This window comes from Chiloscyllium plagiosum, unplaced genomic scaffold (assembly GCF_037043375.1).
Source record: "Chiloscyllium plagiosum isolate Xiang-an unplaced genomic scaffold, Cpla_swu_hap1 HiC_scaffold_10, whole genome shotgun sequence".
NCBI lineage: Eukaryota > Metazoa > Chordata > Chondrichthyes > Orectolobiformes > Hemiscylliidae > Chiloscyllium > Chiloscyllium plagiosum.
The window spans coordinates 62,357,979-62,373,717 of record NW_028270148.1 but is presented as its reverse complement, the minus strand read 5'-3'; the positions used below and the strand labels follow the sequence as shown (position 1 = coordinate 62,373,717).

The window sequence follows — 15,739 nt, the reverse complement described above, 5'->3', positions numbered from 1 at the left end:
TCTACTGAACTTCTCCAGCTTAAATATCTTTCCTACAACTGGGCGATCATAACTCGACGTAGTACTACAGACGAGGCCTCAGCAATGTCATATATAGCGTCAACATGACTTCCCAGCTCCTATACTCAAAGGACTGAGCAAAGAAGGCATGGCTAACACCCTGTCTGTATGTGATGCAAACTTCAAAGAATTTGCACCCCTAGGTCCCTCTGTTCTTGAACACTAACCATGGCTGTACCATTTATTGTATAAGCCCTAACCACCTCATTGTATTGAAATCCAATACTTCACATTTATCCAGATTGAACTCTATTTGCCATTTTTCAGCCCATTGACCCATTTGATCAAGATCCCTTTGTCATCTTAGAAAACCATCTTCATGCAAATTTGGATGCCTTTCAAATGTTGTAATAGTACACACTTCCACCACTTCCTCTGGCAGCTCATTCCTTACAAGCACCACCCTCTGCATGAAAAGTTACCCCTCAGATCTCTTTTAAATCTTTTCCCTCTCACCTTAAAGCGGATGAGTTGTAGGACGGTACTGGGAGATAGGCCGTTGTTAGTTTTGAGTACTGAGGCTGTTGCAGCAGTACTGTCATTAGTGTAGAGTGCTGAAATGTTCGTTGTGATGAGGCATGTTCCCGGTTCGACTGGTCCGTGGTTGCTGAGTTTCTATAAGAAATCTGTAGTGTCACGACAGAAACTGTGGGTCCTCTGTACAATGGGTTTCAAGATGCCCTCGACATAGCCTGAGAGGTTCTCAAACAGGGTCTCATTGCCTGACGCCCTAGTATCTTGGCTTTATGTATCTTTGGAAGGGAGTAGAAGTTGCCTACACGCGAAGTACGTGGTATGAGGACGCGTAGGGAACTCTGAAGGACTGGATCCAAAGTCCTGATCAATGTGTTTAGTTCATGGTGTGCTTTTTGGTCGGATTGGCTGGGTAGTTGCCTGTGGTGTTCCTGATTGTTCAGTTGTCAAGCATCATGACATCAATAAATCTTGTGACCTTTCCTTTGTTTTCGCATGTCAGAGTTTGTTTTATGTTTATAGAAGGCAGGCTACAATTGTAACGGTTAAGTGAGGTCTCATGCTACCCAGTAAATACTGAATAAGGAATACTAAAATAATTTAAGTTTTAGAGGGGACCCCAATTTCCAACCGTCCTGCTGAAACTTGGGTGTGAATGAATGGAATAAGTTCTGAATAGAAATATATGCTGAATGAAATACAATTAGCAACATAGTGAAGAGCGAGCTGTGCTACAGAATATTGTTACTAACCTGGAGCTTTTCACTTTCTTAATCTGATTAGGTGATCCCTTAGTTCTAGCAATACATAGGTTTTGATAAGTGTGTTTTTCCTCCCTATTGCGAAGGGAGAGCAGCAGCTTCTATTCACTGACTGCATTCAGTGCTACATTCAGCGCTACATTCAGCATACCTCATCAAATCTAGAAACAGTCTTTTCTGTTTCGCTCAATTTCCACCATTGTATCTGTGAAGTAGGCCTTTAAAATTATTGAGGTAAGATCATAAGCCCACATTACAATGTGGTTGTGTGGTGGAGAACTAAATCAAAAGAATAAATGACAATAAGGCATGCCTGTGTAAATCTGATCCATCAGCCCAATTTTTCCCATGATTGTGTGCATTCATCAAGCTATCAAAATCCTCTTGCCCAGTTGCTGCCTTACTATTGCTATTGAGACCAGTGATTGACATAGATATTATTCTTCTGGATGTTTGCAATAATAGGCCAAATGGCCTCTTGCTGTTTCTAATTCATCTGTTTATATGTATGTAATACTGTGAATTTTCTGCAGGGGCAGAGTAGCAACACATTGACCAGTAATATCCAGATGATCATCGAGAATGAATAGTTTGTGTGTTTTCCCTTAACCCATTCCAGTATGCACATATGTTTTGCAGGGAGAATGAATTTGGCAATAGTGAAGTGGGTACTTTGACTTGTAGGGAAGAATTTCACAGACCCTGAGAGCCAGGGTTGACATGTGGGCAGGGGGCATTATATTGGCCAGCTTTCTGACCTGGCCTCATCAAAAGCTGTCGCCCAGTGTACTTCAGCTGGTCTAAGTGAAAATGTCTGCTGAGGACTGGATGAGCAGTGACCAGTACTCATGATGATGCTGATACGACGGAGAGCTGCAGCTCTCAAAGGTGGTATTTCTTCCTGAGATGGGAACTGACACTCGCCCTGAGTTAATTAATGCCTGTCCAAATATTAAATGGCTGCAGGGCATATTGAGAGTGTGGAGGCAGGTTTGACACTAAAATATTTGTCGGAGGCTGATCCCCAGTTCAACTTGCTGGTTGAGTTGTCAATGGATGACCTAGCTCTTTAGATTTCCCTGCCCAGAAAAGTAGAACTTTCTGAAGTCTTTGTGCCATGAAAACCCTCAATACGATGCTTGAGAGCACAAGCTTTCCTCATTTGTTTAACTTTCAAACTCCAGCTTATACTAAAGTACTGCAAAAATTGCTGATGAATCTCCAAGGCCTTCAGATTTTGTTTTGGAGCACAGTGTTGCAATGTGCTTAATGTACCACCATATGAAGACAATTCAATAATGTTTGGTCAAGACATGCAAATTAGAAACTCTAAGACCTTTCACTAGTTTTGGCTCAAGAAGAGGCACCGACATAACTAAAATGGTTTGTTTTTTTGATAAATTATGCTCCAATATAGCATTAGGCACTTAGATGTTTGCAAATTTGGTGGTACTGTTTCCAAAGTTGTGTTCAGCAGTCTTTTTACTATTAATTGTTTCTTTACATAAAGAGAAAATGATCCATAATAAATGTTAATCAACACTTTTGCCTACTTATTACCAACAAACTGGAATTTAGCATTCGAATATTTGAAAGACAAAATTGCAGTGATGCCTCACCATCAGAACACAGAGTAATATTTTCTTGAAACTAAAAAGCTAAAAGTTGATTAGAAGTGTTTTTTATTTGTTGCAGCTATTTGCTGGTTATTATGATAGCTAGATATTACTATAAAGGGTGTATTAGCAACATTGTTGAAGTAATAAATGCCGTGGTATGTGGGCTATGTCAGCCTTTGATAACTAAGTTCTCAAAGGACTTGTGCAGTAAATAGAATATAGTCCTCAGAAAGCAATTTGAAGATTAATTTTCTGCCTAATTAAAATCTGATATCACTACAGCGCATATAGCAGGCTGAGTTACCTTTGACATATTCAATTTGCCATAAGTAATCAGCAAGAAAATAAGGAATTTTGATTGCAAACTTGGGAGCAAAGCTTTACTATTCCACAGAGCAGAATTATTGATAAATACTGATTTTTTTTTAAAATTACAGTTTTAATGTTCCAAGTTGACTATATAAAATATTACTTTATATCTATAAAAACAATAGTATATTTATTAACTGTGATTACAGGTGAAGAAAAACTATAATGCTCTCAAGCAGAGACAAGAAGAGGAAAAAAATGTGCAGGGTTTGCAAGGTAAACCTGGTGAAGAAAACCAGACTACAAGAAAATGGGAGCGAGAGAACCAAGAAGTAACTCGTGAACTATTGAAGGTTAAAGATAGACTTATTGAGGTTGAAAGGAATGTGAGTTTTGTTGGATTTCTTCTACAAGTAGCTGAAATCTGTGGTGCTTGAAAAGTTACATAAAACTATTTGAGTTGTGCACTGAACAGTGGTTAAATGGTACTAATGTAAATATGTTTTCTTTCAACTGAAATCACACTTCCATTTATTCTCTATAGAAAGTTACCATCCGATCTGTGGCCCCGCTGAAGTACAATTTCACCTTCAAAATATTTATTTGGAGTAGATTTCTGTAGCAAAATATTTTAGTATAAAGATACTGTTGATATTAAGCATAATTTGTATTTATATAGCACCTTTAGCTTGATGATGTGCAGAAGGAGGAGGTGAATAGCCAAGGTACTTTTCCTTGGGTATGGAAATCCAAAGCTAGATGGCACAGTTTCAAGGTCAGAGATGAAAAATTTAAGAAGGACCTGAGGGGTAACATCTTCACGCAGAGGGTGGTGTTTGTATGGATTGAGCTGCCAAAGGAAATGCTGGAAGCGCGTACAATTGCACCATTTAAAAGGCATCTGAATAGGTATATGAATAGGAAGGGTTTGGAGGGATATGGCCAAATGCTGACAAATGGGACTAAGTCAGATTGGGATGTCTGGTCAGATATCTAGGTTGGACTGAAGGGTCTGTTTCTGTGCTGTTTAACTCTGAGGAAGGTGATATGAGAAAGAAGTTTTTCATACAATGAATAATTACAATAAGGAATACACTGCCTGGAAATGAGGTATAGGCAGGCAGGTTCAGTTGAGGCACTCTAGGGCATTGGTGATTATTTGGATAGCAATAGTTTGAAAGACTACAAGGAAATAGGAGATTGGAACAGGTAATGATGCTCATTTGAAAAGCTGGTGTGGGCTTGATGGGCAGAATAATGCCTGCACCACAGCAATTCTGTGATTCTATAAAACCTTCTATGATGCTGCACAGAATTAGATATAGACAAGATAAGATGGAAACTATTCAAAGAAAAGAAAATCAAATGACCAGAAAGTTGGTCAAAGACAGAAGTTTTAAAGTGTTACTGACAGGAAGAAAAAGGGAAGGAGGATTAGGGTGGGAATGACAATTTTGGGAATCTAGATAGGTAAAGCCATGACATTGATAATGAGGCAAAGGATGTCTAGAAGCAGAATACACAGAATTGGAAGAAAACCAGAGGAGTTTGCAGAAATAGAAACATATAAGTTGGAGTTATGTGGAGTTTTACCAGCTGAACTTGGACAAATGTAAGTAGTTGTCAATAATTCACAGGATGTGATCAAAAACTAGGTTCAGTGTTACATAAAGTTGAAAAATGTGGTGCTGGAAAAACACAGCAGGCCAGGCAGCATCCGAGGAGCAGGAGAATCGATGTTTCGGGCATAAGCCCTTCTTCCTGCCCGAAACGTCGATTCTCCTGCTCCTCGGATGCTGCCTGGCCTGCTGTGTTTTTCCAGCACCACATTTTTCAACTCTGGTCTCCAGCATCTGCAGTCCTCACTTTCTCTGTGTTACATAAATCACAGGTTGCAAGTAAGCTGGCTATGAGCAGTCTTCACAAAAGTGTCCAGCAAGAGGAATGGAATGAGTGGTTAAAGAACAGATGATTATGACAGGAGTAGAAATAGTGTCTTGCAAATATTGAATTAGAAAACAATTTCTTTCCATCCAGCACTGGATGTCAGACAAAAAGCCAGACATTGAACAAAGTAGATGATCAAGAGTTGGTGATGTAGTGATATACATGTGGAACCTTGCATCATGTTTCAGATGATGTTGCTGTGGAGCAGCATTCAAATGACCATCATAAGAGGGCTGATGTAGATCGTTGTGGTATTCAGGATTTAACACTGCTGGCATGAGATCAATATTACAGGAAACTTTCTGGTTGTGACTGGACAATAAAAGTAGACCAAGGCAATACCAGTCCAGATTGACTGGATAGCATGAAAAGCATTGGAGGCGGATTGTTTCACCAACTAAATCAAAGCCTGCAATCAATTTCTTAAAATAGATGTAATCTGTGATTTTTTATAAGAGCATTTGTAGTGGTGTGCCAAAGATAAGAAACTATTTGGAGAGTTTAATTATCAGAGCAGCATTAGGAGTTAACCTGCCCCATAAACCTCCATGAGCTGAAAATCTCTATTTTAAAAAAAATCTCTCTGTTCCTGATAACATTTCAACCTTTCACTAAAAGAATGATGGCACAAATTTTATTCCTTTGCGAAAAACTATTTTAGAATTTAAAGATAACTTGAAGTAAAAATGGAAAACTGAATTGAGTGCGGTGTTGAAATATAAATACATAATATCATGCAATAGCGAGAAAAATCTTAGATTGTTTACATTGCTAAAGGAGAGCAGTAGTTGATGGCCATGTGCTCCCTATAATGGATAAGCAACATAGGTGTGGTATGTTGCTTGACAACTGGCCTAGAACTGCATTCACTATAGCTTCTTTGGATTCATGGGCACTCTTGTGGCACATTGGTAGGGTTCCTACCTCTAAGGCTTGGATTCAAGTTCCAACTGCTCCAGAGTCATGTAAAATCATCTATGAACAGGTTGATTAGAAAACATCTATTTGGATTCTACAATTATTGTCCAGCCACAAACAGAAATCTTGGATTCACTGAAGGAAATAGTATAAGATATCAGCAAGAAGGGTAAATCACGGAAAGTATCTTGTGAGGGTAACATTCCCTTAATTATATAAGACCATATAACCTTGTCATTCAGCAACTCCTGGCAGCTTCCGTCAAAACAGGCTCTGCCTGACTGACAGATACCATCTCAGAGCTTCCCTGTTACATTTGACATTGCACTACCCTGATAGCTTATTCCCATGTGGAGACTCACTATCAAATTTTGCCTCCAACTTTCCTCCTTGCTCCCAGCACCCTGACAATATGCCTTACTGATGATCTGTGTGGTCTTCTAATGGTCCGCTTGTGGAGGAACCAATGGTGGTAACTGCAAACAAAACCCGGACCTATAGCTGATCATGCCCTCTCATACTATTCTGTCTGCCTCCTTTACATCTTGACAAACTGCCCCCTACTATCATGGTCATATTTGGAAAATTATAATCTAATCAAGCAGAGTCAGCATAGCTTCTTGAAAGGGAAATAGTGTCTGACTAATTTATTAGAGGTTTTTGAAGAAGACTCATCAGAGTGGATACTGAGGAACCAGTAAATGTGTTGTATTTGGACTTCAATAAGGCTTGCAACAAGTTACCTCACAAAAGGTTAAGTCATAAGATAAGAGCTGTAAGTCATAAGGTAATGGATGGTATATCGGCATGGATAGGTTAGCAATCTCTAACCAGTGGGATTGTAAAGCAATCCATGCTGGGATTGCAACTATTTACAATATATTGACTTGGAGGAAGGAAGCGAATGTACTGCAGCCAAATTTGCAGAAAACACTTAAATAGGTGGAAAGGCCAGGTGCAAGAGGGATACAAACAGTTTAGAGATATATTGATAGATTAAGTAACTTGGCAGAATGTTATCAAATGGAGTATAATGTGGCAAAATGTGTAATTCATCTTGGAAGAGTGAACAAAAGAGTATTATTTAAATGGAGAAAAACTGCGGAAAGCTACAACACAAAGTGTCTTGGAGATGAAAATGCAGGAAGTTAGCACACAGGTGCAGTAGGAAATCGGGGAATGCTAATCACTGGAATTGAGAAGCATGAAGGGGATCTCACTGAAACTTAGAGAATACTGAGAGACCTGGATAGAGTGGATATGGAGAAGATATTTCCACTAGTAAAAGAAACTAGGACCCAAGGGCACAGCCTCAGTGAAGGAATGGCACTTTAGAAGTGAGATGTTGAGGAATTTTTTCAGCGAGCAGGTAAATTTGTGGAACTCATAGCTTCCGCAGCCTTCTGTGGCAAAATCGTTGGTGTCTTTAAGATGAAGATAGATAACTTCTTAATTGGAGAATCGACGTTTCGGGCATAAGCCCTTCTTCAGGAATGAGGAAAGTGTGCCCAGCAGGCTAAGATAAAAGGTAGGGAGGAGGGACTTGGGGGAGGGGCGTTGGAAATGCGATAGGTGGAAGGAGGTCAAGGTGAGGGTGATAGGTCGGAGTGGAGTGGGGACGGAGAGGTCAGGAAGAAGATTGCAAGTTAGGAAGGCGGTGCTGAGTCCGCCTTCCTAACCCGCAATCTTCTTCCTGACCTCTCCGCCCCCACCCCAGTCTGACCTATCACCCTCACCTTGACCTCTTTCCACCTATCGCATTTCCAACGCCCCTCCCCCAAGTCCCTCCTCCTTTTACCTTTTATCTTAGCCTGCTAGGCACACTTTCCTCATTCCTGAAGAAGGGCTTATGCCCGAAACGTCGATTCTCCTGTTCCTTGGATGCTGCCTGACCTGCTGCGCTTTTCCAGCAACACATTTTCAGCTCTGATCTCCAGCATCTGCAGTCCTCACTTTCTCCTCCAACTTCTTAATTGGTAAAGGGATCAGGGGTTTCAGGAGAAGGCTGGAGAACAGTGTTGAGAAACAGATTAGCCATGCTCAGTTGGCCAAAAGGTCTAATTCTGTTCAGATATCTTGTGGTCTATAGTCTTATGGAATGTTGGCCTTTATTTCAAGGAGGTTGGAGTATCAGAGTGGGGATGTCTCAGTGCATCTGTACAAGGTACTGCTGAGACTACATCTTGAGTAGTGTGGTTAGAACCCTTACTTAAGGAAAGATAGCATTTCGTGAGCTGGACTTCAGAGAATGTTCACTAGGACAATCCTGGATATGGAGGGATTGTCTTATGATGAAAAGGTTGATAAGTTGGGACTTAATTGACTGGAGTTTAAAAGAATGAGAGATCATCTCATTGAAACATATAGAATTCTTAATGGGCTTGATAGAGTAAATGCTGACTGGAGGTTTCCCCTCATGGGAGAGTCTAGTCTCAGAATTTCAGACTAAGATGATGAGGAATTTATTTTCATAGAGGGTTAAGAGTCTTTGGAACTCTTTGTTACAAAGAGCTGGGGGAACAGCACCCTTGTGTATAATTAAGTTTGAGATAGATAGATCCATAATAATAGTTTGCAGGGAGAGGGCAGGAGAGTCAAGAAAATCAGATGTCAGATTAACCATAATTCTGTTGAATGGCAGAGTAGACATGAAGGACCAAACTACCTACTCCTGTTCCTATTTCATGTGGTCTTATGGTCCATGTCCCTACTTCTACTTGTCCCTCACCCAGCCAAGCCTGCTCTAACCTCGCCCCACATACATCCATGTCACCAATTAACGCATGGACTCATTAGTTAAAGGCAGTCTCAAAAAGGGAAGTTGAGTAAATCCAGCTGAGTATCGGCTCTGCTCAAGCTCTCAATTCAATTGAGTTGACTAAAGAAACCCTGCTGATACCACTGCTGCAACTTCCATCTGCATTTCATCCAGACCTCTGACCGATTTTGATGAACAGCCCCTAGACATGAACGATAAGACCTCTGACCAGTGTCTTTGCATCATCCTGATTGGCGATATGTGATTCTCCTGACTGCATACGATGCCCCTATAGGACTGACCATTGCCCATCCTTTGAGATATCTCTCTGACAGACTGGCCATTGGGGATAACAGATGTGGCCACGCCTGTAACCTGTGACTGACAGTACAGGATTCCCTGAACAACAATGTTCCCCCATTTAACTGGACTGAGGACTAGCCCCCTTGTACTTTCTGACATGACTGTTTGGTTGTACAGGCTACTGACACGTTGCTGCAGATGTGATATTAGATTGGTGTTTGTGTGCCATATAGGAAGACAGTCTCCCAGTTTCCCCAAACAGATTTCTACTGAACAATAGGCTGTTTGCCTGCACAAAGATCACATCATTATGTCAGTTCTAATAACTTATAAGCACTGGCTAAAGTACCAATGCACAAACAGACATAGTACAACTCAGCATGGTAAGGAAAGACGTTGATCGTGCAAGAAGCTATGTAGATTCTAGCGAATGTAAGGAAACCATGCAAGCAGCCTCGAGATGCTGAATGATGCACTCTGTTTCCTTGATTCTTCTACATGTAAAGTGTCCTTGCAGCAGCTTTTGAATGCTAGTTGTCACTATGCCCTGAAATGCAGGATTCAATTTCCTAAACATCCTGTACATAGAATGAGGAGGTGCCATGAGGACTCTGACCATTATTAGATGCCAGTGTGCATGGACAAGTTTCAAACGGCTGGTTCCCATGAGATAATGGTGATAAACATGCAGGCTGATCGAAGCCAGTGTTGACCTGAAATCATCAGGTACCCATTCTGACTGCCAAGTTGAAAATTCACAGCAAATAGTTTGCTTGTAGCAGATGATAGACTAAGAATTGTATATTAATGAGGCAAGATGTGCAGTTAAAAATGTTGAGAGCAATGAGTAATCTCCTTTAATTTACAGCTTACCTTAGCTTTGAGAGAATCTTGTCTCAATGCCCAGATTTTAATTAAAAGGTGCAAACAGTTGTTTCTGATATCAAGATAGCCCTGTTGCATTTATGTGATTCTGCCACATTTCTCACCATAGCCAAGCCCCTGTAAGATCTCAGCCATACCCACACCTTATTTTCTATTTGTGTTGTGACATTAGTACCCCAGACAGCAACAACTATTTGATTTATATAACATCTTTAATGTCATTTTGTAAAAGTCATATTGACATTTGTTGCCAGTTCTCTAATTGCCCTTGTGATTCACCACCACCTTAAATCTCATTGTAGTCCTTTCAAATAAGAACATCCACAGTGCTGTTAGGAAGGAAGGATGTTCCAAGGTTTTGATTCAGTAATATTGATATACTTCCAGGTCAGGATGGAGAGAGGCTTGAAGGAGATCTTACAGGTGATTGAGTTCTTATGCATCTGCTGCCCTTATTCTTCCAGGTATTAGAGGATGTAGATTTAGTGTTGAAAAAGCATTTGTAAATTATTGCATTGCATCTTATATTCTGTACACAGTGCTGTCATGTGCTTTAATGGTGAAAGGGTTGAATGTTGGTTGATGGGATTCTGATCAAGTGGTCTGCTTTGTCTTTGATGTGGGTTTTTTTCTATTTTTGGAGCTTTACTCCTTCAGGGAAGTGAAGAGTATTCCACCACATTTTGACTTGTGTTGTGTGATGACCCATGAGATTTTCATAAGTGGTAATGACATTGAATATCAAGGGAGATGGTTAGATTCTCTCTTGTTCAGATGGTCAAACCCTGGTGTGAATGTTGATTGCCACTAACCAACCCAAGCCTGAATGTTCAGGTGGGGGTTAACTATATACTACTGTGTTGGCAATGTTAGGAAAGGCATTAAACGGGAAATTAGAGACACAAGCAAGAAAGGTACCACAATAACTATGGGTGACTTTAGTCTGCATGTGGTTTAGACAAATTAAATCAATAACAATACCAGAGCGGAGGAATTCCTGGAGCATGAATGGAATGGTTGTCTTGATCAATACTTTGAGGAATCAACTAGAGAACAGCCATTCTTGACTGGGTGTTGTGTAATGAGAAAGCAATAATTGATATTCTAGCTGCGCTTTGGGGAAATACCATAATGTGATAGAATTTTTCATTAAGATAAGAGTAACATAGTTGAGACTAGGGTCTTGAATATAAGTGAAGGGAAATTATGAAAATATGAGGCACAAGCTGGTTTTGATAAATTGGGGAACATTACATTGCAGGAAGGTAATGGCAAACATTTAAAGAGTGCTTGGAGGAACTGCAGCAATTGTTCGTTCTGGTTTGACACAGAAACAAATCAGGAAAAGTGGCCTGACCAAGGCTAATAAGGGCAATTAGGGATAGTATTTCATTCAAGGAAGGAGCACACAGATTGATCCCAAAAAAGCAGTAGCCCCGAAGATTGGGAGCAATTTAAATTTCAACAAAGGAGGATAAAGGGATTGATTAGGAGGGAGGAAATAGACTACGCGAGTAAACTTGTAGGAGACATACAAACTATCTGCAAAATCTAATGTAATGATGTGATGCGAAAAAGATTAGTGGAGACAAACATAGGTCCGTTACAGTGAGAAACAGGGCAAGTTATAATGGGGACCAAAGAGATGGCAGACCAACTAAGTGCATAATTTTGTTATGACTTCACGAAGGAGGACACAAATAATATCAATAAAATGTTGGGGAGTACTGGATCTAGTGAGAGTGAAGAAATGAAGGAAATGTGTCAGAGTCATAGAGAAGTAACAGACCCTTCTGTCCAACTTGTCCATGCCGACCAGATATTCCAACTCAATCTTATCCCACCAGCCAGCACCCGCCCATATCCCTCCAAACCCTTCCTATTCATATACCCATCCAGATGCCTTTTAAATGGTGCAATTGTACTAGCCTCCACCACTTCCTCTGGCAGCCCATTCCACACACGCACCACCCTCTGCGTGAAAAAGTTGCCCGTTAGGTCTCTTTATACCTTTCTCCCTCTCGCCCTAAACCTATGCCCTCTAGTTCTGGTCTCTCCCCACCCCAGGGAAAAAAACCTTGTCTCGTTGCCCTATCCATGCTCTCATGATTTTCTAAACTGCTGTAAGGTCACCTCTCAGCCTCCGATGATCCAGGGAAAAAAAACAGCCCTAGCCACTCAATCTCTCCCTCTAGCTCAACCCTCCAACCCTGGCAACATCCTTGTAAATCTTTTCTGAACCCATTCAAGTTTCACAACATCCTTCCAATTGGAAGGAGACCAGAATTGCACACAATATTCCAGAAGTTGCCTAACCAATGTCATGTACAGCCGCAACATAACCTCACAGTCCCTGTACTCAATACACTGACCATTAAAGGAAAGCATACCAAAAGTCACCTTCACTATCCTATCTACCTGCGACTCTACTTTCAAGGAGCTATGAACCTGCACTCCATGGTCTCTTTGTTCACCAACACTCCCTAGCACCTTACCATTAAGCTTTTAAGATCTGCTAAGACTTACTTTCCCAAAATGCAGCACCACACAATTTAAATTAAACTCCATCTGCCACTCCTCAGCCCATTGGTCCATCTGGTCAAGATCCTGTTGTATCTGAGGTAACCTTCTTCACTGTCCACTACACCTGCAAACTTATTAACTTTACCTCTTATACTCACATCCAAATCATTTATATAAATGATGAAAAGTAATGGACCCAGCACCGATCCTTGTGACACTCCACTGGCCACAGGCCTTCAGTCTGAAAAACAACCGTCCACCACCACCCTCTGTCGTCTTCCTTTGAGCCAGTTCTTTATCCAAATGGCTAGTTCTCCCCATATTCCTTGAGATGTAACCTTGCTAACCAGTCTCCCATGAGGAACGCCTGACTGAAATCACATATAAATCACGTCTGCCGCTCTGCCCTCATCAATCCTCTTTGTTACTACTTCAAAAAATTCAATCAAGTTTGTGAGACATGATTTCCCACGCACAAAGCCATGTTGACTATCCCTAATCAGTCTTTGCCTTTCCAAATACACGTACATCCTGTCCCTCCGGATTCCCTCCAACAACTTGCCCACCACCGACGTCAAGCTCACTAGTCTATAGTTCTCTGGCTTATCCTTACCACCTTTCTTAAACAGTGGCACCACGTTAGCCAACTTCCAGTCTTCCAGCACCTCAACTGTGACTATCAATGATACAAATATCTCAGCAAAGGCCCAACAATCACTTCCCTAGCTTCCCACAGAGTTCTAGGGTGCACCTGATCAGGTGCTGTGGATTTATCCACTTTTGTGCATTTCAAGACATTCAGCACTTCCTCCTCTGAAATATGGACATTTTTCAAGATGTCACCATGTATTTTTCTACTCTCTATATCTTCCATGACCTTTTCCACAGTAAATACTGATGGAAAATATTCGTTCAGTATCTCCCCCATCTCCTGTGGCTCCACACAAAGGCTGCCTTGCTGATCTTTGAGGGACCTATTCTCTCCCTAGTTACTCTTTTGTCTTCAATGTATTTGTAAAGACCCTTTGGATTCTCCTTAACTCTGTTTGCCAAAGCTATCTCATGTCCCTATTTTGCCCCTCTGATTTCCCTTTTAAGTATACTCCTACTGCCTTTCCACTCTTCTAAGGATTCACTCGATCTAACCTGTCTATGCCTGACATATGCTTCCTTCTTTTTCTTAACCAAACCCTCAATTTACTTAGTCATTCAGCATTCCCTATATCTACCAGCTTTTCCTATTTTTAAAGTAATGTACTGTCTCTGGACTCTCATTATCTCCTTTCTGAAGGCTTCCCATTTTTCAGCCGTACCTTTACCTGCGAACACCTGCCTCCAATCAGCTTTTGAAAGATCTTGCCTAATACAGTCAAAATTGGCCTTTCTCCAATTTAGAACTTCAACATTTAGATCTGGTCTATCTTTTTCCATCACTATTTTAACACTAATAGAAATGGTTACTGACCCCAAAGTGCTCCCCCACTGACACTTATCTCAGTCACCTGCCCTGCCTTCTCCCAACGGTAGGTCAAGTTTTGCACCTTCTCTCGTAGGTACATCCACATACTAAATCAGAACATTTCCTTGTAATAGTAGGTAAGTCGTGTAGGGGAAGTTGATAGATTGAAGGCTGATAAAACCTCAGGGCCTGATGATCTAGGTCCCAGAATATTTAAAGAAGTGGCCTGGAATTAATGGATGCATTGTTGGTTACCTTTTAAGATTCTATGTCTGGAACAGTTAGCATGGATTGGAGGTCTGCTAATATAACTCCTATTTAAAAAAGGAGGTAGGGAGAAAACAGGGAATTATACACCAATTTGTCTGACATCAGTAATGGGGAAAATGCTAAAACATTATAACAAATTTAGTAGACAACCCTCCATCATAAGGTCATAAGTAGGAATGTTTGCCAATGATTACACAATGTCCTCACCGTTCATGACTCCTCATGCTTAAGCTGTCCATATTCAAATGCAACAAGACCTGAATTATGTACATATTTGGACTGAAAAGTGGAAGTAACATTCGTGCTGCACAAATACCAGACAATAACAATCTCCAATAAATGATATTCTAGCCACAGGCCCGTGACATTCAATGGTGTTCCTATCATGGGATCCTCCACGATCAACACCCTGGGGAATATAATTGACCAGAAACTCAACTAGACTTGCCATATAAATAGACTGACTACAAAAGCAGGTCAGAGGTTAGGAATATAGCAGAAAGTCCCCAAATTCTATCTACCATCCATAATGCACAAGTCATGAGTGTGAAGGAAAAATCCCCACTTACTTGAATGAATGCAGCTCAAACAATGTTCAAGAAGCTTCACACCATCCAGAACACAGCAGCCTGCTTGATTGCCACCACATCCCTAAACATGCACTCCCTCCACCACCAAGACTCTGAACCAGCAGCGTGTTCTACTACAAGAAATTTGCTGAAGGTCCTTTGACAGTACCTTCCAAACCCACAGCCACTTCCATCTAGAAGAATAAGTACAGCAGATACAAGTGGACACCACCACCTGCAAGTTACCCTCCAAACCACTCACCATCCTGACTTGGTAATAAATTGTCAGTCCTTCGATGTTGCTAGATCAAACTCCTGGAATTCCCTCCATAACAGCACTGGGGGCCTTCTATAGCACATGAATTGCAGCAGTCAAAGAAGACAGTTCACTACCACATTCTTGAGGACAACTAGGAATGCAAAATAAATGCTGGCCTAGCCAGTGTCGCCTATGTCCCATGAGTGAATTTAAGAAAGCAGAGCACCTGTAAGATAGAATCATCATGGATTTATAAAAGGGATATGCTTGACAAACATATTGGAATTTTTAGAGGATTTAACTAGTAGAGTTGATAAGGGTAAGCCAGTGGATATGGTTCACTTGGACTTTCAGATGTATTTTGACATAAAGACAGCCAAGTCAAATAAACCTCCATATTCCTGTACAGCATTTGCAACACAATAAACTCTGAACATATAACGATCCTCAAAGTTGATCCCAATGGTTTCAAGCCAGACTTTTTGAATAACCAGTATTAGAGTATCTGAATAACCAATGCTAGATACTAAGTTTATAACTTAAAGAAAGGAATTAACAATTTAATAATAATACAGCATCTTTATAGACTTATAGAATCCCTACTGTGCACAAAGAGGCCAATTGG

General features: G+C 40.8%; 1 protein-coding gene across 11 annotated transcripts in view; it reads left to right on the top strand.

Moving 5' to 3' along the window:
• ccdc88ab (coiled-coil and HOOK domain protein 88ab) overlaps positions 1 to 15,739 on the top strand; it is a 399,202-nt gene that overhangs the window by 241,896 nt on the left and 141,567 nt on the right. For 9 of the 11 annotated variants that reach the window (XM_043696005.2, XM_043696000.2, XM_043696008.2 and 6 more), the window contains exon 18: positions 3,433 to 3,609. The exons of 1 other annotated variant lie outside the window; for it this stretch is intronic. In XM_043696005.2, the coding sequence (XP_043551940.1) occupies positions 3,433 to 3,609 (177 nt within the window). The remainder of the gene's footprint in view (positions 1 to 3,432; positions 3,610 to 15,739) is intronic. One more of the 11 variants, XM_087991392.1, reaches the window with a different exon arrangement.